We start from the raw sequence: 26,376 nt of genomic DNA on the forward strand, positions 1-26,376 counted from the left end.
CCACTTCCCTCCCGTCACTCTGACGCCATCACCCACCACCCACATGCCCGCTAAGTGGGTTATCGGAGCCCATCAGGCTGCCGGGGAGAGGGGAAGAAGACATAAAGGTCACTTCTCTCCCCGTGCCAATAGACAGCAGCATGCATTCAGTGCTGTGGTATCTGTTAATGGACTTTGGTTTAAAGTGCTGAGGGTGGCTTCTGCAAAATGTCCTCTTCCTGCCCTCAGAGCTCCAGGACCAGCTGTAAGTCACTGTCCTCCCAAATCCATGACATATCCCACAGCTACAGCACTTAGAGAGGGCTTTCCTCTGTCTCAGCTGATAAAGCATTTTCTGTATCCCTGATCTTCCCCTGACCTGTCATTATCCTTTCCTCTCTGCTAGACATTGCTAAAATCACTGTGATCCCAGCTACCCTCCCTCTTCTCAGCTGCCTTCTGTCATTTTAGTTTTCCCATCTGACAAAAAATTCACACTTGCCTGAGATGTTTATGTGTCCTTTGTGCCACAGTATTTAACGGGACTCGAGTGATGTTGTTATCCCCATCTAACACAGGGAAGCAGTGCAAACTCCCCAGCACCATAGCAGGGAGAGACAAGCAACATGCTTAACACGGCAGTTCTTCACACCTCAGGGTCACACTTTTCCCTCCTTTCCTACTTTTCCTTCAGTTCGGATCCAGTCACTGATCCACACAGACCTCACTCCTCCCAGTCCCCATCCTGCATGTCCTTCCAGCAGAGAGTCCCAGCCCATCCTGTTACACTTTTCTCACATATTTTCCTTCCTTCAACTTGCTTTTAAAAAATCTCTGGCACCAGCCAGGGTTTTGGTGAAGCAGCACATCTCTGCTCATCATCTGCCTGACTATCTGCTTGAGAGAGCGCGGGGCAAGGCGTGTTTCTGCAGAGATTTGTAGACTGAAGGCCAGAATGAACCAGCATGATCTAGGTCAGCTGCATAATAAATGCTGTAGACAACCAGGCAGCAGTTCGCACAGCAAGTCCATCATCTTTATACTATCAAAACGTATAACTTTACAGGGAGAGGACAGCTAAGGTTTGCAAATCTTAATAGCCACATATGTGAAGACTGTGAAGTCTTGGGAGAGCAGCAGTTACTCAGTACATGTGCACAGACAGCTAGCATTTTAAGCTATATAGATCATGTATATAATCCCATAAAACATGTTGAAATTCCTAAATGTCTCATTCCAGCAAATAACAACACCCATCTCTTCAGGGAGAGGTACAACATCCAGGAGCTGGTGCTGTGCATAAACCCAAAGCAGTGTAACAGAAACCACCTATTCAAGCCAGCCTAAGCACTGCTGGGAGAAGCCCTAGCACCACTCATGACAATAGGAGCAAATGCCACCTTGCCCTGCAGCCCATGGCTCACAAGCCCTTCAAGCCCCATTATTAAGGTTACCCCCCAGAATGCTCTGCAGCTACTGATCCTGAGGAGCTGTACACTCACAAGCACAGATCCAGTGTTACTCCCAGACACCAAAAAGCTGCCATTTCACCTCACCTAACGTGGAAACATATCACCATTCCTTAGCATCAGGTGACTGAAAAACCTGAAAAACCTTAAGCTAGATGGAATTCTGCTATGTGCTCCATTCCCAGCCAAGGAGTACATGACAACACAGGGGTATTCGCCCAGCCCTAGCTCTACTTAGGTGTCCTGCATATCTTCATTTTAATACTGAATTCCAGTAACACTGCCAGATGGATGCAGGAAAGACTAAAGTATCTGCATCCCACAGCCGTAACCGGTAGACTCATATTTGGCCCCAGCAATAAGCTAGCTCTTACCAGCTCAAGTCAGATCTTGCTGCAAGTCTTCTTGAAAGCCCAATTATAGCCCAAACCATTAAAAGTAACATTAGCCTGGAGAGGTCTGGAGCTTTCCTCCTCAGCATCAGAAACACCTAAACTGAAATCCAGCAGCACAGGTCTAACCTCTACTCCGGAGCCTGAGGTGGGGTTGGAGGGGGCGATTTAATGAGCCAGTTGTCTCCCTGAATAAAGGGCAAGAAAAACTAATAGATGTAAACTCATTTTAAAAGTGCATGAAAGTATTAATCATCCTTACGGTTGTAAATACAGCCTTTTAGTCAAAGAATTGGTGCTTTCTTTTTAAAATATCACCAATGCTTCCTCAGCACAAGCTGAATCTCTTTAACAAATACAGTGTGATAAATGGTGTTTGGTTGGATATCTACACACGAGAACATACTGCAGGCATCTCTGTGAAGTGCTTTTTGTATCACTAAAGACAAATGGCTTCAGCATCTCTCCGGGTAGAAGCTGACATCTTGCAGATAGTTCACTTGGGCCTCCCACAGAGAACACTGAGAAGCAACACGTAGAGCTCTCCACTGCAAGCTGATGGGAGAAGGCTGGTGTGCCAGGCTGCTATGCAATTTATGTCCAAGAATGTTCTTGTAATTAGACAATCTCTTAAATACTGTGGAATATATAAAAGGATCCTACAAATCTTTATCTGCAGGTTTCTTGCTTAGTAAAAAGACACATTGCCCATGGTCAAAGAGAATTGACTTTGATAATTTCGTATTTAGTACCATATTTTAGTAATTTGAAGAATCAATATACTCTAAAGAGCATGGCGATTTACTAGCTCTGGCAAGTTCCTTTCTTTAAGGACAAACATAAGTAAAGTAGTGATTGGTTGTTGACTTAATTGATTTAGCAACACTGATGGGTATTTCTCTTGAAAGACACTCTTCTTAAAGAATACTGCTTTGCCTCTCTGTACCTCTGGGCTTAGACTCTCAGTTACCACACAGGGAACAAGCAATGTGCAGTAACTGGCCCCGTGCATGCTTTGTCTCTATCGAACGTGAGATATTTGAGTTAGCTCAGCCCTTTTTCCAACAGTTCTAGACCAGCGTTGGGAGCAAAAAACAGCAGGTGCATTCAGATTATTTCATTTGAATAGAGCAGCCAAGCCACATCTAAGTGACTAAATTCAGATACATTGAGTCATCAGATGCCCACTGAAAACAAATCAGTTCAGAATGGCTATGCTGCATTTGTCAGTGGTTTAATGCACTAGAAGTGTATTTAGAAGACAGGGCTAATTTCCTAGTCCTTGAAGAACAACACAGAAAACTGCTCCATCTAGTAAAGTATTCTGAGATGCAGCCAGAAAGGCAATCGAAGCATTAGTTTACTACAACATGCCTTTGGCTAAGAATCACTCTTAAGGTTAAAGAGATATGGTCTTTGGTTTTTATAACACATACAGCTGGAATAAGGAATAATAAACACTGAAGACATCATAAACCACTTTGCACAAGTTCTCCGCTTCTTTTCTTTGACCAGATTAAATAGCAGCTGAAATGCAAAACAGCACTACTGCTGCATTTTCTACAGACTGGAATTTCAAACTCCAACAGGGAATGATCTTCAATGTCAGCAAAGCATCTCACCTGAGCCAGCTCTGCCATTACACCAATGGCAGGGATGGGGTGGTGGGGCAGCAGATCAGCATCACCAGCCAGCCTGTGCAACCTCCCTCCATCACTGGCCACAGAAACCCTACTTGCAGCAAGAGGAGCAAAAGCTTTATTCTTCAAGACTATTTTTTTTTCAGCTTTTCCCTGTCTATCCTTTCCTGTCCCCCTGCTCACACCTGGTTCAGGCTCCTTTCCTGTGTCCCAAAGGAGCAGGGAAAAGAGCCAGGGTGGCTGGCTGATGGGGGTTTGGAAAGGAGGCTGGGAGCAGGATGAGAACAGGACAATACCGGACTAGACTGCTTGAGAAGATAGTTTCCACTGTAGAAACATAATTAATGTACCAAATAATCTGTCTGCCATGGAGAGAACAAAAGCGAGGCAATAGCAATTTCCTGAGGGCCCTTCTAGACCTTTTTCCTCTTACTACACTGAGGCGGCAACCCATACTTCCAAAAATTTAGTCTTATAATAGCAGACACAGGCTACAAGAAAAAACCCAAACAAGTACTCTTCAATCAAGAGGTGGTGACTGGGGTTATAAGCAGCCACTGTGACTCACTTCAGACTTTGTCAAGTGCCACATAACCTCTTAAAAAAAGTGGACTTCGGAAATTTTCTAAGTCTCCAGTTATGCAAAGACAAAAGACAACTAGAATTATTCTCCCTGGTGTGGAAAAGTGCTGGAAGGTAGACTGCTGCTGAAGGACTGGGTCCGGTTTTAGGTCCTTGATAAAAGAAAAGCACTAGCAAACTGGCAGCAGCTCAGAGGAGATCCCCAAGGTGACTGGGACTGGAACACTCACCCTGGGCAGATGGGCTGAGGGAGCTGGGCTTGGTCAGCCCGGAGATGGGATGGCTTTGGGGAAACTTATCAGCAGCCCCCATATCTATGGGAAGCCACCAAGGAAACAGAACTGGACTCTGTACAGCAGGGCAGAGGGAAGATGAGAGTGAGCAGGCAAATGGGTTCAAGGAAGAACTCTTTCCCTGTAAGGACAGTCAAACATTGGAGCTGATTGCCCAGACAGGTTGTTTCCAGCCTTGGAGATTTTCAAGACCCAACTGATCCTACTTTGAGAAAAATGGATCAAAGGCCTCATGGGATCCCTTCAGATCAGAAGTTTTTACCAAATCTACATCTAGAAAAAGATTTAACAGCAAATCCAAAACCATGCTATGATAGCAGCAACTTCCAAAGAAAGACACAGAAAGTGCACTATCTACTGTTACATTAATAAAGAACTGTATCACTTGTCTATTTTCATGTATGAAATTGAGCTCACAGATCAGGACATCCAGCTATAGGTGTCTACCCAAGGTGTGCATATGCATGTCCTCATGTTTCAGTGGAGCTGAAGAGCTACCCAAGCTGATCAAGATGCAGGGCCAGAATTCAGCCGATCAAGATGCAGATGAACAGCTCTCCAGGCTCCATTGCCTATTGATCCTATCTCCACAGACTAAGCAGACAATTCAATTTACGTACATCTGCAAGCTGAGTCCCAACCACTGCCTTGTAGTTTATAACTTAATTTCTGTGTATTATATACACATTCAGTGTTCTTTTATGCTGTATTAGCAGACAACAGCTCCCATTTAACTGCTTACAAGGCAATTCTAGTGTCATTTCCCTGGGAGTTTTTACCATGCTGAGGTCAGTCTGACTTGGCAGCTGTGGATAAGGGATAGGAAGACAGCATAATGAGTGGAGGTGACAAAACTTTTTATACATCTCGGTAGAGAGCAGTCTTGCACTCACGGTGCTCGTGTCTCCATAGAGCTTCAGAAGCCCCTATGGGCTAAGTCTGCCATCCTCTTCCTGGTGCAAAGCACATCTGCTTGGTTTCTGTTTGCTAGACAGTACCTTTTATTTATTTTTAAGCCACCAGTTCTTACAGAACCTGAATCCATCCAGAAAACACCTGGATGTGCCTGGAAACGCTGCCGAACACCTGAAGGTGCTTGTGGAGCACACCACTAGTGCTGCTGAATCACCAAAATTGCCCAAAGCGTGAGGACCCACAGAAAAACGTTCACTGACCCAGGACATGCTTGGAGAACCTGGAAGGCACAGGGAGATCCCCAACTGCATGCAAGCATCACATTGCACTAGCAAGACTCTTATGACTGCTTTATTCAATAGTGACAGGGGCAGGTCCTGTGTGCTGTCATAAGCCACTAGAATCTTGAGTCAGTCCTCAGCCCTACCTGTCCAGGGCATTGCTTTGTGCCACTTCTGTTCCTAGAGGGGCAAAGGTGGCAAACGTAGTAAAATGGCCAACAGTCAGAACTGGACTAGCTACTCACCTTCCATTTCGACCTGCAAGTCGAACAGCTACATAGAACTTGAGGAAATATTATTGGAAAGTGTTAACATTTTCTATAGAAATTTAAGTTTTTGTTCAAATTTGGTCATTCAATTTAGATGTGTTGAAATAAAAGAGCTGAATGTATGTTCATTGCAAGATTTCACCATCATACATTTCTTGACGGCTTTGAAACACACAGAGCTTCGGTCTTCGTGGGAACAGGTAATTCAAACAAAAAATCAAATCCCTTGAGAAAATCTCTTCAGCTAATTGGTCACTTCAGTATCTACTGCCTGAATCAACAGGTCTCTCCAGGGCTTATTTGCCATAGCTTTAAGGGAGGCATCTTACCCCAGTACCATCACCAGTCACACTAGTGAAGATGGAGCTAGCATTTGCCAGTATGTAGGAAGGACACAGATTCCAGCAAACACAGAAATGAAGAAGCTGGTATCAAAAACCATAAAGCCAAGCAACAGCTGTACCTATGCAAGGAGCACACTATTTTGAATTTATTGTATATAGTTTGTGAACCTAGAGCCTAAGAACCAACACATATCAAGATAACCCTCAGAGTACCAAGGCTGCTTTAGCAAATGGGACAAAAAACCCAAAACCTCAGCAAACTGAAATGTTTCAAAATGCTGAGCCTGTTGCATTTCTGAAACTAAGCATAATTCTTAGGAGCAGGGATCAACAGCTGCCATCTTCCACAAGTGACGCACTCTCAAGAAAGAAAGAACTGAATCACTAGAAAAGAGAATATATCGGGTGAGGGGAAATGAAAAACAATGTTATACACCTATTTCTAAAGGGAAACAAGACAGAAATCACACCTTGCAGAGGAGTGAGACTGTGTAGGCAAGGCTAGCCACAGACGCTGCAGGGCCTATTTAACTGCTCATCTCCAGCCCTCTGCTCCCACCACACAGCAGGTCCTGCCACCCAGCAGCACCATGCAGGGCTGGCTGGTGGGAGCTCTAGCCACTGCAGCACACCGAGCTGCTTTGCTGCACATCCTCAGCTCAAGCTTAAACTGAAATCAAAGACAAAAAAGCAAGAGCAATGAATGTTTCTCGTATGTGCTACAGCCTATGAACTGCAGCTCCTGGAGAACACTCACAGCCTTGGAAATGAGACTGCTGGATAGGCCAGACCTGCTGAACCTCACCAACTCACTCTGTGCCTGAGCTGACATCTCAAGCAAGCTGCACACACAGCACACAATACGGCTTCGGCTCCAGTTTTGGAAGACATCAGACACATTTCATTAGGTATCAATAATTCCACCCATGTAGATTTCATACATCTGTCCAGCTTTGGTTATGTTTTACAACTCCAAATTCATCCACTTACCCTTCCTTCCTCAGAGCACCCTTAGTTATGGTAGATTGACTACTCTTGCAGACACCATCTGCCTACAGTAAATGGGATGTAAAGCTATCATACTGCAGGATGCTTTCCATACCTTATGTGCGTAACACAAGCACACAGAGCAATTTGCTCTTGAAACTGTAGGAGAGATTAGGGGGTGATTTTATCTTAGACTCCCTTCCCCCAGCACACAAATGTTTCGCCCTTCATTCTGCCAAACAGTGAACTGCTCCCAAGCCATTTGTGACAAGACATGCACAGACTTCTAGTAATCTATCACCATACATCAAAGATTCAGGACATTTACAGCTCGTACATAAGAATACTCAAAGAAGACTAAAGCAAAACCCAGACCCTTTCTCCTCCCTTTTCCCCACTGTGAAAATAAGGCTTGAAAATGACCACATGTGATGAGCTGAGCCATGTTCACCTGAGCAAGCAAAGCTACATTAAGCCAGTTTTTTTTAATCCTCCATTTGTCATACGCTAGTTGTACAAATACTCAGTTAGCCTCAGCCCAAGGCATTACCACACCAGTCTCCTCAGGGCACCAACTGCTCGCTCCTGTCCCTTCTGCCATCTTGCGATGGTGCAGCAGCTCTGACCTATGCCAGTGGGGGCCTGACAGTGAGGGAGCTGACAGGAGGGACAGAGCACAGCTCAGGCCAGCCTCTTCACCGCATTTCTGTGCTTGCTAGGCCTAACAGTTCTGTAACAGTATTCCATGTGCCACCTCAACAAGAGCAAACGTCTACTTGATCAGCTTCAGTTGAACATGGAATTATGTGAAAGATGGATATCCAAGTGGATGTAACTGAGCTACTGCAACTGGATGGCACCAGGGTGCTCTACTGCTACATAGCTTATTCTCTCAAAAGCAGAGATGAAGTGGGCAATGTTACTCACGCCTATAAACCAGCAAAATTTGAAATTCAATCACTTTCCTGACTTTAGTGTTTGCACTCATAAAAGCCTGGTCATGAAAATCAACACGTTTGAATTTCCAGAGGTTTGTTACATAAAAGTGTATCAGAAAACTTAAAACTGTGTAAAATCTTTTTCTAAAGAAGCTTCTAGATCAAAAAGCAACGAGTCACGGTTTCTGTGACAGTAAGATACTCAATTGCATGTAACCTGACCAGAAGCTTACAGAAGAAGAAACCTGAAGAATAACACTGCAATACTTCCCAAGATGGTTATAAAGACCAGTAATTGTTAGTACTTTGTGCTTACATCCATGGTTAAACTTGGTCAGCTGCAGCTGAATGAGAAACAAATCTAAAAAAGGAAAAACGTTTTAAAGTATTTCCACAATAAATCTTATACTCGGAGGGAGGATATCTCAGAAGCTCTTCTTTCCTAGAGGCATGACCAGGATAATCTCCAAAACCAGCCAAAGCCAAAAATAATCCCAGGACATCTCTGGATTCAAGAGCCATGCAACCAAAGCACTAACCCCAACGTTAAAATCCACATTTAAAGCCAAGCCAACACCCTCTGTAATAATTTGAGGAATCCATTAATGAAGATTATAAACTCTACTAAACAATGCATGACACCAGCTTCTTGTTTTAAAAAAGTTAACTACAGTTACCTATGAGATAGACATTGCTGCCTTTGGAGTTACAGTACAGGTGTTCTCCTTGCTGCTGCATAGCCTTACGTGATGGTTACAACAGCTGTGCTGAACAGTAAAGCAAGCAAAGATTCCCGTTTTCCCAAAATCAGAAATACACCATTTCCAAAAATGGGAGCAAAAGACAAAAGGTAGTGAAAAATACTGCTGAAGAAAGGTTTAATTGAAAAAATCAGGAATTCAACAGTGCCTAAATCTTTATTTTTCTTAACCTACATATTTTTTCAAATTAGACAGTTTTACATTTTATGACACAAAAGGAAACTTAAATTACTGATAGTTTACATGTAAGCTTGATTCCAGTCTTAATGGAAGAAGAACAAAAACAAAAACCCTCAAGAAGGCTCCCATATTACACTTCTATTTCGTGAATTGGCAGCTGTTAGGTCTCCTTAGAAGTCTTCGATTGTCTGCTGCTATTAGTGTAATAGGTTACAAAGCACAGAAGAATCCCTAACTGTAGCTAGCTGGAGGAGATAGAGAGATAGGTATGCACCATTACAGTCAGATGTTGCTCCTGATACGCTGCACCACGCTCAAACAAGGGCCTCTCTATGCCAACTGCTCAAGACTGTGAAGGATAATGCAGCAACGGAAAAAATTTGCCACCGTTCACAGCTTTCTAAGTGGTGGGGGATCGATCTGAAACATTAACTTTTAAAAGCAACCTTTGGTTTTTTGGTTCTGTAATTCCTGGAAGAGGAGTCTCAGATCCCATTCTGACTTGTTTTCAAAACTAAAAAAGCATCACCACACACTCTTACAAGGTAAAATGCCAATTTTAATTCCTGTATCCCTGTACCTTGAACTCAGCTACTGCTTTTGGGAGGTTTTTCATTTTAAAAGCCACATTTTAATCTCTGTGTATCGTAGCAACAGTCTGCATGCAACTTCACAACTCTACTCCAGAAACTCCATTTTGTCACTGAGTGGAAAAACCCCAAAATCTCAAAGTAAAATGCAGTACGGATAAGTTGTACATTACACAGCTATTTGGTGTGTCACTTTTTTCTTTTAAAAAAGCTATAAAAAACCACATCAGAGGAAGGTTTAAACTTTCGATGCAACAGACTGTTGCTGGGCAAGCAATAATTACAGTGTATTGACCTAGCACAAATGGCAGCAGAATACATTAGAACAGCACAACACATCCCCCTGGTCTCCATATATCACCGTAGGTACCAGTTGAGTATCATGACTAGCTGTACAGAGTCTCTGTAAGGAAACACTTGTGATTGTTTGCAGCTGGTAAGCCTTTCACTTGCAGCAGACAAACAAAATGAATCATACAGCTGGCCTAAACCATACACAAATCTAGCCACCACTTTCACTGCCACTGGGGAAAGGAAAAGCACGTTAAAAATCCAATGACAGAACTAGCTGAGCAGTTTTGGTGATGTTGTCAGAGTCCTATCTCCTCCCATAGCATTGACTCTTTTTGAACAAGAACAATCAACAGATTCCAGCATGCCCTATTCTGCAACATACAACAGGCTGGATTTTAAAGGTCAACTAGTTACCAATTGATACTTGTAATAGGAAATTTATCAGGAGTCAACTTCTATAGTTACTTTACAGTTCTATGAATCATACATTAAGGAAAGCACTGATACTCTTGAAAGCAGACAAGTAGGCTTCAGTGTATATTTTTTAGCAGTCTAAAGTTTTTTCCCAATTAAATCTGATTTTATTAATGAAAAAAATACATTTTGACTGCTGAAATTTACTATTTACATTGCAGAACACTTCTCAATTGGTTAAATCACTTGTTTCTATAGGGACTTAGGAAAACATTTGAGGGCTTTCAAATAAGACTTCCGTTCCATTTCCCTTTTGCAGTGAAGAGGCAGAGTCAGTTCAGCACACCAGAATAAAATAAGAAAAAGAAAAAACAACAAATTAAAGTAATATTCAAACCACAACATTTAGTTTATCTACATCCAGCTCAACAGCAACATTTATAATATCAATAATTTTTATCAGATTTTTTCTTTAGGGTACCTTTTTATATGTTCTGATTATTTACAACTGTACAAGCAAAGCACACACTTCCAAGTGCACATATTTAATACAGTATTGACTATTTGCATTTACAGGTTTTTCAACAATCTGAAAAAGATCAACTGTTTAAGATCTTTAAGGTATATTACAAAAAACTGCTGCTAGTTCCTGTACTACAGTATGTTTACCCAGTAAGACCAGTGACAATAGATACATACTGTAACTGAGTAATCCTGTATTCCACTCACGCTAACCCTCCATGGGGTCAGACCTCATTAACTCTAAGCTGTCTTGTACAAAAGTTAAGGCAAAGTCATTTTCAAGTTTAAATAAAATTCAAGTCTTTAAATATTGGATGGAAATAATTCTTTAAAAAAATCAGTTGTTTAAATAAACACTTTTGTGGAATAAACTGTACTGTCATAGTCAGCAGGAAAGAGTTTTGTCTGAACTTCCTGCAGTTTAAACACTTAAAGAAAAACTTTAGGCATTTTAAAACAAAAATAATTTATATTCAACTTTATTAGAAACTTGCTAATTTAGTGCATCCTTGTCCTTCAGAAAGCGCATCACTTCTAAAGTAAATAAGCGTGAGAAACCTCATCCCAGAGGTAAACATCAGGGATCTCTTCCTCCACCACACAAAACAAACACCATTATCTCACGTCTTGAAAAATTTAAATCCGTATGCCAATGCTTGTAGTTACAGGAAGATGCCAACACAAGGCTGACTACGATATGAACTCTTTCAAAGAGCACTTGGGGCAGAGGTTAAAAAAAAGCCTACACAGAGCACAGGGGTAACCAGAATATACAGCGCTGACTCAGTTAACTCCCTTACAAGCACAGGGAAGCTAAGGTTATCACAAGAAGGCTACAGGGCTTTCTCCTGATAACATCCACTAACAGGCTTCACCACCGTAGAAGCTCAGACTTAATTCTTTCTATTCACAATGTGCTTTGTATTTGCAAATTATAACATCAGTTTTTCTCTGGAGTGAGAAGATGGTTACTTGCTTGCAGTAAGTCACAAAAGGAAATGTTTTAGAAAGACTGCTATGGTGCTCCGTAGGATTCATTTTGTGTGTGCAAAACGTCAAAAACAGAGTCAAATCTTAAAAATGCTAGAAACAACTCTCATTGAACCTAAAAGTGCAAGTTCGTTTGCTGACACTTAGTACAGCAGCCCAATAAAAAAAAAAAAAAAAAATCTTCAAAGTCACATACCAGTTTGTAAAATGTATCTACTTCCTTGCACTCTACACACGCTAGCTGCCGTTATCAGTCATTTGGACACTTTAGATATGTACTTGCAGACCAGTCTATTAAAAATATTGCAGCAGCACATTTCTGCTTAACAGTTTAGAAAAAACTTACTATACAGAGCTTGCACTCACACAGCCACAGAGAGGCTTAATAAAAAGTTGATTTTCATAAAGACAAATATTTTACATCTTGAAAGGAAATAATCACACTAAGCTTCACCTCCAATTAAGCACCAACCTAAATGTAAGGTTCAGAACAACTATCCAGAACTATCCAGAAAAATAGAATGTTTGTTCAAGAGGGGGAAAAGTATTTCACAGAAAAATAACTTGCAGGCATTGTTATATGCCTACTATCACTGCAAGCTCCTAACCAGCAACTCATTCTCAGGTATCTTAGTGGGAACATGGGTTTAATTTGTGGGAAGCAGACCTCTTTTCAAATCCCCCCAGGTGTTAGTTTCACTGAGGAGATTTTGGAGGGGTACTCTGTTCTTTGTTTAAGCGTTTGCCAACGGCTGGAGGGGACGATCTGCGTCCTGACTGTCTCCTCTGGTCTTTGGGTTGTCCAGGATGTGACTTTGCAGGAGGAGGTTCTCTGTTTTTCTCTATTGTTTCTGTGGGCTTTCTTTCTTCTTTCCCACATGCTACAGTGTTTGGCTTCTGGTCTTTCTGGGGTTGCAATGTAGGAGGATCCTTAGTTGTTCTCTGGCAAATTTCTGCGTAACTAGGTTTTCGAAGCTCCTGTGAAATGAAAAGCAAACAGGATAGCAGAGTTAAAGTATCCTGAGAAAATGTAATTTACTTTCATGAACAAAAAAATAAAGTCTTTGTCCCCAAAGACAGCTGCACTAAAACACACAGATGAGGGCTTGAGTATAATGTTTACAGAAGCTGTGCAGACAATAAGGTTCAAGGTAAAATGCAAAACAGTATGCCAGAAAAATGGGACACTGTGATAATGCAAAATACTTCTGATTAAAGCAAACTCTAAAAAAGCTGAAAGATGATGAATACTCTGTTTGAAATATTAACATATTTATTAATACTTCTAACTTCGTTCTACCAAGAAGAGAATGCAGGTAAAAACCTATGATTCATCAAGTTATCTTGAACATTTTTGCACTGTTAATTTCATAATTGTATCATGAAAATAATCATGAGGCCACCAACACTCAAATTTAAGGATGCTGGGCTCACATGATTAAGCAGCACTGGGTAGCAATGTAAGCAATTTTCTGTTAAATGCATCAAACTGGATCATTAAGAGAAAGTGAAGTAATAAGGTCACTTACTACGGCAGCCCCATTGACTTGTACCGATTTACATGCAGTACTGAGTGTGGAAGAAGAAAGCCTTTCTGTACTCTGTGTCTCTTTCTGCGGTTTATCCACAACCTTGCAGTCCCTGTAAGTATCCAGCAGGAAGCAAAGCTCATGAAAAGTGAAACTTCAGGATAGATGAATTATCTAATAATGGGTCTAAAACAGTATCCAAGTATAAGAAGTTATAGCTGTAATTTGCCTAGCAAATTGTGAGTAGCATTACATTTTAAAATGCTATCAAAAATTAAGATATTCCTGTGGAACTTGACACTACCTCTAATTTGTGACATTCTGATACCATTTGGTTATTCCATTATCTTGCTTTCATTACTCATACACCTCAATTTTGTTTGCATGTTCCAAATAAAGTCTTACTGAAAACTTTCTTCAGTATATAGACAACGGTACTGCCCACAGGATTGTGTGTTTGCTCTCTACACTTCACAGCTACCTACATACAAGGCAGTAAGGTATTCATTGAACTTAAATACTTGCAGAGACTAAAACACAGCTCTAAGCTTCTGCCTGCTGCATGACTATTATAACTGAATAAGATATTGTTCAGAAACTAAGCTTTATTGCCTTTACTACAATATACAATATTATTTCATTCACTGATTAAGATTTTAATAGCTATGTACAGTGTTCTACCTAGCCATCTGAGGAAAGAAAATGCAAATGTGATTCAGAGCAGAATTACAGCCATGTAATTAAGTGCTTACTCAGAAGACTGGGGTGGCGAAGGAGACCTTTCAAACGTCCTGGGCAATGTAGAAGAAACTGGCAACATGGGCTCTCGAGGAATTCCCGACGGAATAGTGTTTGTACTAGCGTCCACATTAATGTTCTGAAGAAGAATACAAAAAAAGGCAGAGAAGGACAATCATAGCATCCAATTAATATGGTTTGCCTGAAAATTAACATTATCAGGAGCAGTTTACAAGTTGATTTATAAAAGTAAACTATCTACAGGGAGATACAGAAGGATCCAATGTATGTATTGTAACAGTAAGTTCTCTCCTTTACGATTATTTAGAAACACAGACAAATGATTCCCACATCGTGCCTCTTTCCCAGAAAGTTTAAAGTTTAGCTCCCTTTGGGACATATTTGGGTGACAAAAATTACTACTTTCAACCTGGGAATTTTGCACCTGCTGGTGACAAAACAGGCTTTGTGCCTGTTTGCATAACCATAGTTAGCCTATTAAGACAAGTCTCCTAGATTTATGCACTAAGAACTGTCTTCTTCAAAGCTCTAACTCTGCAACATCCCAAAAGCTGGTGCTAAAACCCCTTAAGCTTAAAAAAATAAGGCTTTGCTAACTAGGATATCACCATCATTTAAAAGTCCCTTTCTTTTTCTATAACATGATCTCCTACCAAGCAAAAGAGGCTTTTTCCACAGCTCTTAAAGGATTCTGCTACTACTAAGTGATACCATGCTTCCAGATAAAGGCCAAATAGGTTCAATATGCACACATGAATTTAAATGGTTGCAAAATGAGAAAAAAGATTCTGTATATTGAAAAAGATATTTCTGATATTTATAAACATTTTGTTTTAAAAGTGTATCCTTTTGACCTGTCTGACTCCAGAACCAGAACAGATTCTGAAAAGCAGAAGGGACAGCAATGGAAGGGAACACAAGCACGGAAGAAGGAAGATAGCCACCAGCCACCCCTTGCCACCAGCCCAGCTACCATGCACAGGTCATAAAACACGACACTCCTGTGGTCACTGTTACAAGTTAAAACAGCGTTTGACGACAGTTTTAAATCAGGCATCATAGATTATTGCAGTAGATCTAAGCCTAGTTTTACTCAAAGCCATAAAAGGTGGATTTTTATAAATAAGAGAACAGCTTCTATGGTTTTACTCTAATAGGGTGTCGAAAGGCTCGTAATTGCAAATTGCTGAGTACTCTAGCCCAAGACCATGAAAACTTGTAGGTACATGGTTAAGTGTGAATAGCTTCAAGTCAAGCAGATACACAAGTGATGTTCCTAGGCCAATACACTCAGCCTCTGACCTGACAGTGCTGCAGTTTCCCAGTTGGAAAACACGGTATGATTGCCATTCCCCAGAGCTACATACACCTAGAAGAGCACCGCATAGTGAAGAGCGTAAAGATATGAGGCACGGATAACAACTGTTGGAAATTAGACGACTTAAATTCACTTAGCTTCTGTACATTAGACTTGCCCATCTCTAATGCAAGAGTAGCATGTGTAATTACTTCAGCACTTTGTAACTCTACATTGGGTGACATGAAAAGACTTTGATTTCAGGGTGAGAACCAACCTGTGTCCATTAGTAATATTCTAATATTAACTCAAACACCTTTGCAGAAGAACACAATCGCTCTTTGGAGTCAGTCTGCTGTTATCTTATTTCTTATTAAGACAAACAAGGAAAGACTGTGCAATCCCCTTCTTCCACACAATGGTACAGACTAACTCATACAAGCCAGAAAAAGATACTGGAAAAATCAAAGGAAGCTTTTCAGTGTGGCAGCACATTGCACTATCATAAAATCTCAGTGCCCGACTGACTGCCTCTACAGGGGAGAAGTGCAAGTTCTTTACAATCACAGTGCAAAGCAAGCACTAGATCTGTAATGGGAGGAGCAATGGGTTTTCAGCTGCAATATCACTAGCAAGTGCTGGAATTATATTTAAAACCTGGAATAGCATAGTCAAAAAACACTTTAGAAATAATAGGGGTAAAACACTTAAAAACAGATCTCAGCCAAAACCAGACTACACTATGGCGCTGTCGTGCACATTACCCCCTAAATGCAACCCTGGAATGTAGTTGTCCCTACTACCACTTGCAAGAGATAGAATATATAGCTTGTCTGTGCAATCACTGCTTTGGGTGCAGGCTGCTCTGCTGCTTTCTCTTTCCTTTAGCAACAAATACTCTCCCTACCCAGGTCTGATGCATGAGCACCAAAGAAAACACTTCTGCAATAGACTAGTTGTAGAGATGAGACATGAGAGAGAATTTGGTGTTTCAACAGGTTGCTTTCCACTGCTATATCCAGGGGTTAACTTCTTCAGTTGTGGAAAGGAAAACAGGAAAACACGAGTTAAACTAGAGATAGCAAAAAAAAAAAGCCAATACTGACTTCCACAGCCTAAACTGTTCCATAGTGCACAGAGTTATACAAGTCTTGCTGAGGAGAATGCACCATCACTCACAAACGGCATGGTAGAGACAGTTCTAAGAATGAAATCTATGAACAGCTATTGAACATTAATTTTCAGCTGTATCTCTACTACATCTAGGAAGCAGTGGTTGCCAACTCATTCTGATATATTTTTATATTTCCAAGCACTAAGACAACACTGGGATCCAGCTGGTTTTGGGAAAAGTTCTTGTTCCAGCTATCATACCTAGTGTACTAAGATTTTGTAGGCAGCTTCTTTATATTTCAGTGCTTAACAGTTTGTCACTTTCAAGTGGTTTATACAGAACTCAAAATAGTCACTTTCGAAAAGGAGGAAAATTTAGAACATTTTTCACCTGAGTCGATCAAAAAGCCTAAGGTAATTATGAACAGCAAAGAGCGTATTTTCTAATCTTTGCTATTAATATCTACTTACACTGGTGCCCATATTCCACACCATTTCAAAGAGAATACCAAACAACTTCTTAGATATAAGTGAAGAAGGCAGCAGCACATCATTTGACAGCTGTTTTTAAAAGCATTTCTTATAACCCATGTAAACCCCATGTTTTTCTACATATAAGCCACCAAATTCTAAAACAAGAAGTATGAAATGTGTTTTCCCAACAAAAGCAAACGCTGGCTACTCACTCTTTCTTTTGTCGTTCCTATTACCACACTGGACAGTCTGTTTTCAAAAAGGTCTTCGGTCTTTAAATTGCCAGCAGCCCCAGGTAATGGAGGAAAGCTAGATAAACCCAATTCAAAGCTAGGAGATGGAGGTTTTGGGGGTGGTGGAGACTGTGTTTGGCCTCTCTGGAATAGAAATAATGTGTTGAGGTTACTGCACCGGATGACAGGAAAGACAGACATGGGACTCTGAACTGTATTTTGCATTTGATTTATTTCTGTGAAGCTCTGGAGAGGCCTCCCTCATCCCACCTCCCAAGAAAACCACACAGTACCAAGGAACAGAAGCTTTCATTTTCCACTGTTGCCCTTAAAAGATTTAACTAGGAATACATAAGCATCGTTAAAAATATCACATGCATAAGCTTTACTGACATTGGTGTAGTAAGAAAAGTCTTCTTGCTAGCTCTTCCTTCAGGATAGATCTTACACTGGCATTGAAAGGAAAATGGTCTAGTTTAGACATGACGATATAGCAGAAACACAAAGCCCATTTATGTGCAGTTGGTAACATTTTGAATGAAGGACAGGAGTCAAGAACCTTGATCACATTCAGATCTATTAAGAAATGGGGGGACAGCATGCCGTGCATGTAGTGTAGACAACACCATTTTCCCTTTTTAATTTATATGGTCAACTTCGTAAAAATCCAAGATAAGTGGCAAAACTATTTCTGAAACACAAAGAATTTTTCTTAATTAAATCTAAGAAGAAAAACAATGCCCCAGGTAGAAAATGAAACATCAATAGGCTAAGTGCAATTATTTTGCACTACAGACAGCAGTTCCGAAGCTAACAGTGCCACAGTTCAAGATCACTTGTGAGGAGGACTTGTAAAGTTGAATTCTATTTACACTGAAAAGTAAAATCCCTTTTGTAATATGCTATAAGTGAATTTACCAAACAACTTCATCTGTATCATGACTGTGCACAGGCCTGTGCTAAAGTGATCTCTGCTGCAGAATACCAAATGCAAAGTAGTCTGAGACAATTCCTATTCTGAAAAGGGAAATACTTATGGTTATACAGCAAGATGGTCTGAATGTGAAAAGAATGCTTCTGGACAGAAAGCTGTTGCATTACTTAACCTTTTTCCCCTTCTTCCTCATGAAGAGGAACATCTACAAAACTATCCTTGAGGTCTCTTCACAAACTCCAGTTTATATCGTAAGAAGTGTGTATTGAGAAGGAAGTAAGGAAAGAATAGAGACAACTGCAACTCCTAGGACTGCTACTCACCCAAAATTACCCCCCCTGAAAACAATTTAAGAGTACGACAGGAATGGAGACTGCAAACCTCCAAAAACAGTCAGGTGACCTGTCAAAGGGTCAGAGAGAGACTACACTTATCCAGCTCAAACTGCAAGAGGAACAGCCTTTTTGGGTTTGTGGGGTTTTGTTTTGATTTTTTAGGGGCTTTTTTTTTTCTCTCCCAGCATCATTCTTTAAATCACAGCAGTCCATTTTCTTAGAGAGGACTAAAGCCCTACAACAGATAATACTTTTGTATGTTACAAACATTTTAAGTTATACGGATGAGTCCTGAAAAATGTAACATAAAGAGACAAGTACCACTAACGCCTTAAACTAGTAAAACTAGGGAGTTCAATGGGTTTTGAGCTGCCAACTGCATAAAATTGGATAATTGAATAACTGGCTTATGTCTATAGCTTCAGATACAATCTGATCAGAAAGGCTCATGCTCTCCATGCAAGCATGCATGCTCTCTATAATTTTTCCTTCATAAAACAAAAAAAAACAACCCTCAAGTCATCACTCCAATACAACTGGCTGTAATTATGTCCTATGTACACTAATCACAGAAGAAATAGGATCCTGGATTCAATTATTTCCACAGTCTAGAGGGGTGAAATGTTAATCTTCCAGAGTACACTCCTTCCCAGCAGCTCTCACCTATGTTCAAGTTACATCACTGGATAGTACAGGCTAAAGATTCATGGGCCAGAAGAGACTAGAAAGAACTTGGCTGCACAGGCTGCAATTAAAGGCTGGTGCTGAGAAGGGAACTGCGGGTTTGCAAAGAACTCGGGTCTACCAGTTTTGTATTCAAAGTTAAAATAATCTTTACAGTAAGCTGAGTGAGAAGAGCCTGTCTGGTCAGTAAGAGTGTCCAAGGTAATTCTTTCACTCCGGCCACTGACATGGCTAAACTACACCTCTTCCTTGTTCTTTCAAAGACAGAAAAGAATGTTGATAGGAAAACATCAAGCTAAAAGTTCAAGTAGCTTTGAAGGGGCAAAAGAAAGCAGTACTGAGAATCCTACATGTTATCTGATCTCACCAAACTCCAAGAAGTTTGACAAGAACTAAGAGCAACTAAAGAGAAGGAACCACTTGTCATTTTATGCTGTCCAAAACTTGATTCTCCTTTACCTAAGAACCCTAAGGCTACTCAACAGCAGGAGCCACAAAAATCACAACACAATGATTGCAGACCTTTTCCAAAGTGCTATGATGGCTCCTGTAGTGGGGTTATTTTAATTTGAATTAGCAATTTTAACATTAATAGGGAACTAATACAGTTCAAGTTCATCAACATGCCATGTGTGAGAAAAATGAACTGCAGAGAAGTATCTGGTTTTATCAAACCAAACTTTAAGTCCTACCAGAAAATTACATATATTTTTTCCTTCTTCTACACAATGCCTAGTCCAGCCTTTTCAAGTATCAAGGCTATTTAAGTATTCACCTTGAATTTAAGTTTACCAAAACTATAATCTTAGTATAATCTTACCAAGTGGTACTTGGAAAGGCATTTAAGAAACAGAACTGACCACTTAACTAACATTCTAGCTACACATTATGACACATGGATCTATAACATGTTCAACATTTACAGAACAGTAACTATCAAATGTTTTGAACTTCAGCTTAGCCATATAGCTCTCCCTAAATGTAAACACTGGCGTGCTGACAAAGTAACACCAGGATGGAAATTTTTTTCTACTATAAAAGAGTAATTTTAACTTTTCCTCAGACTTCTGCATTAACGAACAACCTTCTCTGATACGCAAATGCAGTAAACCGATGTGACTTTAATGAGGTGCTGTCTTCAGTCAACTGTGACATACAATTGCTTGTGCAATAACTTACCTCACCTGCTACTTCACATAATATCCATGCTATTGACTTATTACCCTATTTTTAAGATAGATGAAAATGATCATGAACACTCACTGTAAACTTGTCCTCCCTTTTCTTCCGGTAGCCATATGAGTTTTTCCTAAGGGAAAGAAAGCACTTATTAGAACCTTGCCTATAAATGAATCTAAGGCAGCTGGTGAAAATGGAAGAATTTAATTCACATTGCTATTTCATCCATCTTCACTCTAGACGGGTTATTAAAAAAAAGTGTTTCAAGAAAAAATTCCTAGCAAGCTGTCATTAAAATTAAGGTGTGGATCTTAATACAAGTCAGCATAAGAATACAATGGTTACAAATAATTCCTGTGTTAAAACCATCTCCATGCAGATTACATATAAGGTTTAGACAAAACCCTTCAATGGGCAAAGGTGGTTTTTGTTGTTGAGTTGGGGTTTTTGTGAGGGTTTTTTTTTAATATACCTATATAACTTTTGAAACACAGATAACCACTTTCAATTGCGATAAAGCACATCCAAGCTACAATTCAAAATTTGCCAATGCATTCTAACTTGGCTGCAATATATCTTCTAAGTTTGACTATTAATGTTAATATACTCAATACTGTAACTTCAGAATGTAAGTTTAAGTTCTTACTACTCCTGTACATTTTTGTAGGCTATAGTTTGAAGAAACTTGTTTCCTAGGTTCTTAATCATACTTTTATTCACCAGTTATAACACAATTTGTCAAATTAGATTACAGAAGTATTGCAATCCTTGCACAAATTACCCACTTAATTTTGTGATGCAATACAAGTCTAATATAGATCATCTACAAAAGACTCAAGTTACCTTCCAATTTAGTAAGTCACTGAATGTAAGTTACTTGGAGACACAAACACAGCCACTGTTCAAAGCTGCACAGTACTTTTATAAAGCACTTATTAGAACTGTATTGAAAAAAAACAAGATAAGCCTGCTAAATTCTCACATTAGTATAGGTGCCACCAATTTTCAGCTCCCTTGGTGTGGGTTTTTATGTTTCTCTGTTTGTTTTTTGTTTGTTTGTTTTGTTAGGTTGGGTTTTTTGGGGGGGAGGGGAGGGGGCTGTTGTTTTGTGAGAGGTTTCCTAGGTGTTCGTGGTTTTGTTTTAAATGCGTAACAACAGCCTTCTTAGTTGCATATAAGTTTTTTTCCTCCCTCCATACCAATCCATCCTCTCTGTTCTAAATGTCTAATTTGGGAAAAAGGCTGATCTTTAAAATGAAAAAACTAACAATGAGCGCTGCCAGCACAATCTACACTGCTGAACAATGGAATGGGCAGAACTGCTTCACTAAAGTTAAATAATACGCAAAAACTTTCTTACAACACAAAGAAAGGACAGAGAATTAGTTCTTACAGCTGTAAACTGCTCATCGGTTGCCCTTAATGACTTTCATTTGGTATGAAAGTATGCAAGTCCACTTTGCATTTGTTCTCTGTTTAGCACTCTCTGAAGTACTTTCTAAGATCTTAGTTTTGAGGAAAGACAGTCTCAGTTTAAAATACTAATGAGAACAGTACTAATCCCATACCTCTTTACTAGAAGAAGCAGTTTAGATGCAGCTATACAGGTTGTTCAGAGGACAACAACAGTACACTCACCTTCCTCTACCTAATCCAGGAGACGAGTCAACGCTGGTCTGTTCCATCCGTCCAGTTCCCACTTCCCTCTTGGTATAACTCGCAGTGGCATTCTGCATCCGTGTCCTGTTTTGTCCTTGCTGCCGTGTCTGTGGACTCCTGACGCCATTGATTAAACGATCAGCAGAAAAGTCGAATATTGTAGGACTGCCTAGAAGCCCAGGTCCCCTCTCTGCACTGGGTATTGTATGTCGTATATGAGACTTGCTAGGATTCCTACAAATTCAAAAGTCATTTCAACATACGTACTATGAGATCTTCTGAGGCCTAAGTCCATACACAGAGTTCAGAAGAAGTAAGATCCTTAGTCCTTGATTGCATGATTTATAAGAATGATAAATATTTGTTTTAACAGGTCATGTGAGTTAACCAAATTAACCTTTTCACTGTCTATTCTCAAGTATGGCTTTATTCAAAACTACTTGAAACTGAAAATACTGTACAAATAATCCCTGCTGATCACATGCCATCATTCAGAATATTTCATCTGAATACCCTAAATCATGGAACAGACAAGTTCTCAGCTTTCAGACAGTCCATTTACATTTAGAAATAATACATCCACTAACAAGAGCAGCAACATCTGCCCTTCGGCCTCACTTAACTTCACACTAGGTTCAACTTCACAAGTATTTTTAGGTGTTATAGAAGTAAGTAGATTAACCCCCTGCACGCAAGATAATAAAATCTTGTGTATTAAAAAATGGTTGAACTTGCCTGTTCCTGGGAGGATACTGTCTGAGTGTAGTCAATGGAGAAGCAGCAGGCTTGAAGGTTGGAGATGTGAACCCATTGATAAATCCAGCATTCGGAAATGGTGTTACCTAAAGAATATATTGTATGTTCATAATTACAAACAATCTAAGTACTATTTTTTGCTTATCACATATTTTATGACATTCTCTGCAGGGCAGTATTTAAAAGACTGGCTCAAACAGCTATAGAGAATTTGTCCAGTGCCTTGTAACCAACTCACAAAATGCTGATTTTTGAGAAGACAGCCACTACATATACGCAAGTCCTGATAATTTGTTAAAAGGATTGAAAAACATTGAGCCAAAACTCATGGCTGTAAGTAATGCAACTTCACACCATACTATGCATGACTTCAGAGTACAGAGATCCTGCTTTGTCAAAGAGCCTCTAACCTATAAAGCCTGTAATTATATGTGAATCCCTCCCTAAATCCAAAAAACATCATTTTAGTTCCTCATTCTACTTATCTTCCACATGACACCTCATAAAGCCTAGAGAGTAAGTGGATGTTAAGTGGACATCTGATTCTTTTCACATCTTGCCAACTTATTTGAAATGTGAATTAGTGCCTTGCTGCACAAAGAAGCAACATTAGGTATGCACCCACCTCAAAATCGTTTCCTATGTCTTGTATTAACAAGGTATATCAAAATTTGAAACATGTTCATAGTACATGTTTCTCCAACCTCACTAACACACTTTTCTTCACTTTAATGTACGAATGAGTTTCATTCAGAAAACATTATAAGCAACAGCAAATGCTTGCTTGTCTTCTCCCCCTGAAAATAACTAAAATGCAGAACAGTAAGACTTCTGTGCAGCACCCTTTCTACACTTACAAAATTATGAGAAACAGCTGCGATTAAGACTGTTTCCTATAAAGGTACCTTTAGGTTTGTTTAACTTTTCTTTCAAAAGCAAATCACTAGCCAATGGAAAATAAAATCTAACACCAAAGCTGTCATGCTAAGCTACTGACAGCCTAACCTAATAAAAATGCTACCTCAGGCTCCAAAAAATGGCTATTAGGAGTTTAATACAGCTATTTTAGGAACAAAGTTTCATCCAAATACTTCTCTCTGCTTTAATAGTTTGACCTTGAACACTAAAACTCAAAGCTAGTAAGCAACTACTGAACCTAATGAAAAGACATTGAACATACTAAAGGAAAACAAGCAGGACAAACTAGATCTTTCCTCAAATACTACTAACTACTTGATGAAGAAGTAGGTAGTTTTAGAATTGAGGACATGTGTTGCCACATTCTAGTTTCAGAACTAAAACTGTATGCCCACATTACTGCGTGCATTTAATCTCAAATTAAACATGAGACATAACATGGTTAGTGTTTAAGTCAAAGCAGAAGAGAAGCTTCAACCTCTGCACACAAGTACACATACAAAGTGCAACCCTGTCTCATGAGAATTATTCCTGTGTCATTGTTCATCATAGTCTCTGTTCTCCTCTCAAGTAATTTCTATTCAAACATAGCTCTTCCTCTCAAAGGTGCAAGAAATATCCTATTACATTAATGTACCAAAATGCTGCTAACCAATGACAATAAGCTGCAAAACAGTGGGAGACAAAGCTCTGCCAGTTAATTTTCTGGCCTTACTGAGACAGGCACGAGACCTTTAATGCCGGCAAACTTTTAACATCTTCCCCTAAGGGCCAGGACTAGTAAGCTTTTGGAATACAAAAAGTTCTAGAATGATGTAAGGCAGATACACACTAAGCTGTGCTTGAACCTGTGGACAATTAATCTACATCAGTGCCACCCAACTACTTTATTAACCCATAGCAAGACTGTGCAATAGTCACTCTTGTTTATCCTAAGGAAGAATCACATTCATTGTTGCTTAATAAGGTTGCTTTCTCCTGGAATAACATTGTTCACTACACAACCTTGTCTCCCCCACATTCTTCATTCCCCTTAAAAGCCTTCCTCTGAAAAGGCCCTGGCTACCTTCCCTGTGTGTGAAGTGTTTAGCACACCAACTTTTTAATTAGCTGCTGTTCGGTACACAGGAAGTTTGTTCAAGGACACTTTAATCCTCTGCCAAAAAAAAAAAAACCTCTAAAAAGCTTCTAATTTTGAACATTGCTACCCTAGCTTTTTAGCCCCAAGGAAAGAGGTGTTTACAGAGGGGGAAAAAGAGGTTCCACACAGGACAGCCTTAGTCTCCTAGTCATTACAGAAAACTATATTCATACGAGTTTTTTGTAGAGTAACAAAGGCTGACTAAAAGGGGCCAAGGCAATTCTGATGGGAATATCAGTGTTGGGAGCAGCACTACAGGATGCAGCTGACATCCCATTAGAGTATACAAAGCCTTACTGCCAGTAAGCTCTAAACTTACCTGAGCTCTAAAGGCTTACCAATAACCCCTTTAAGAAATGTTTTTAAAATTAAGCATAATTTTTTTTTTATTGCCAAAAAAGACGTTACTTTTGCACAGAAATTGTTTTACTTAAAGAACATGGCAAATAGGGTAATTCAACATGTTAGGGTAATTCAACGTGTCAACCTAGAACTTATTTTCCTGCTGGAAGATCAAAATACTAAGTTACCCTTATCCATGAGATACCATTAAGTTTATTCAGCACATACAAGAATTGCTTTTTCTGGTATTCATGTACATACTCTGAAGATCTAATTTCTAAAGAGGCTTTTAACCTTCACTGGAAGTAGCCTTTTAGTAAAGAAGATTTTTAGTAGTCTTTTAAGAAGTCTTTTAATAGTCTTTTAAAGAAGTCTTTTAGTAGTGAAGATTTCTACTGGTAATGGTTCATTAATATTCTTTACTAAAGAACTGCTTCAAAACCTAAAAGGTTAAAATAAATTAAAAAATCAAATGCAGTCCAAGACCAGATACAATTTTCAAATACTTCATCTTGTACACCATGGGAAGAACTCTGAAACGCTGTTTTTCAAGAAGAATCAGTATCTTCAACAACTCTCTTCAGGATACATTCACTCCCTACACCTCAAGACTTCAGAATTAAACAAGAAAATAGAAAACTTTCAAAAGAATGCAACTGTTTCATAATCAAGAGACTTACCAATGAAGGGTCTAGGTAGCTGTGTGTGGCTGACCAGGCCTGTGGACCAATTAAGCTATACAATGGCAACTGCTGATGGGGACTGTATACTGGAGGTAAGTAAAAGGACGCTGCGTAACGCTGCTGCGTGTAGAGGTTCATATCCAGAGGTCTATATCCATTCTTTGGCAAAAAAGTGTTTATAGCTATAGCCTTTGCTTTTATCCTTGCCTGCAAAGCAGATTAGATTATTTATTACAGCAGCCTTTCAAATGAAATCAGAATAGTTCAAACTAGCACCTCTCAAACTTTTACTGGACACTTGTCAGTCACTGCTTTCACCTTCATGGAAGGTACGAAGGGCTGAATTTTGGTCTGATGCAGGGATGGATATACCGCTGCCAGAAAGGAGGAAAAAGTAGTATAACGGCACGTGCTATGTTTCAAAACTGATCTCCAGGTCAAACGGCTGCTGAGATCAGACCACAAATTTATGTTAAACACAGGGAGACCACCTACCCCCA

The 26,376-nt window shown here is 39.8% G+C and overlaps 1 protein-coding gene across 6 annotated transcripts in view; it reads right to left on the bottom strand.

Moving 5' to 3' along the window:
- Positions 1 to 10,713: 10,713 nt before the first annotated feature.
- Positions 10,714 to 26,376, bottom strand: part of LARP4B (La ribonucleoprotein 4B) — a 55,063-nt gene continuing 39,400 nt past the window's right edge. For 4 of the 6 annotated variants that reach the window (XM_062621522.1, XM_062621518.1, XM_062621521.1 and 1 more), the window contains 8 exons: positions 25,874 to 26,083; positions 22,772 to 22,878; positions 22,016 to 22,270; positions 20,462 to 20,507; positions 17,225 to 17,389; positions 14,122 to 14,246; positions 13,370 to 13,481; positions 10,714 to 12,818 (listed from right to left, as the gene is read on the bottom strand). In XM_062621522.1, coding sequence (XP_062477506.1) covers positions 12,537 to 12,818; positions 13,370 to 13,481; positions 14,122 to 14,246; positions 17,225 to 17,389; positions 20,462 to 20,507; positions 22,016 to 22,270; positions 22,772 to 22,878; positions 25,874 to 26,083 — 1,302 coding nt within the window. In that variant the 3' untranslated portion in view covers positions 10,714 to 12,536. The remainder of the gene's footprint in view (positions 12,819 to 13,369; positions 13,482 to 14,121; positions 14,247 to 17,224; positions 17,390 to 20,461; positions 20,508 to 22,015; positions 22,271 to 22,771; positions 22,879 to 25,873; positions 26,084 to 26,376) is intronic. The other 2 variants (XM_062621519.1, XM_062621520.1) reach the window with 2 other exon arrangements.

This window comes from Pezoporus occidentalis, unplaced genomic scaffold (genome assembly GCF_034315485.1).
Source record: "Pezoporus occidentalis ecotype Australia unplaced genomic scaffold, CSIRO_AGI_Poc_V1 ctg23, whole genome shotgun sequence".
Classification (NCBI taxonomy): Eukaryota; Metazoa; Chordata; class Aves; order Psittaciformes; family Psittacidae; genus Pezoporus; species Pezoporus occidentalis.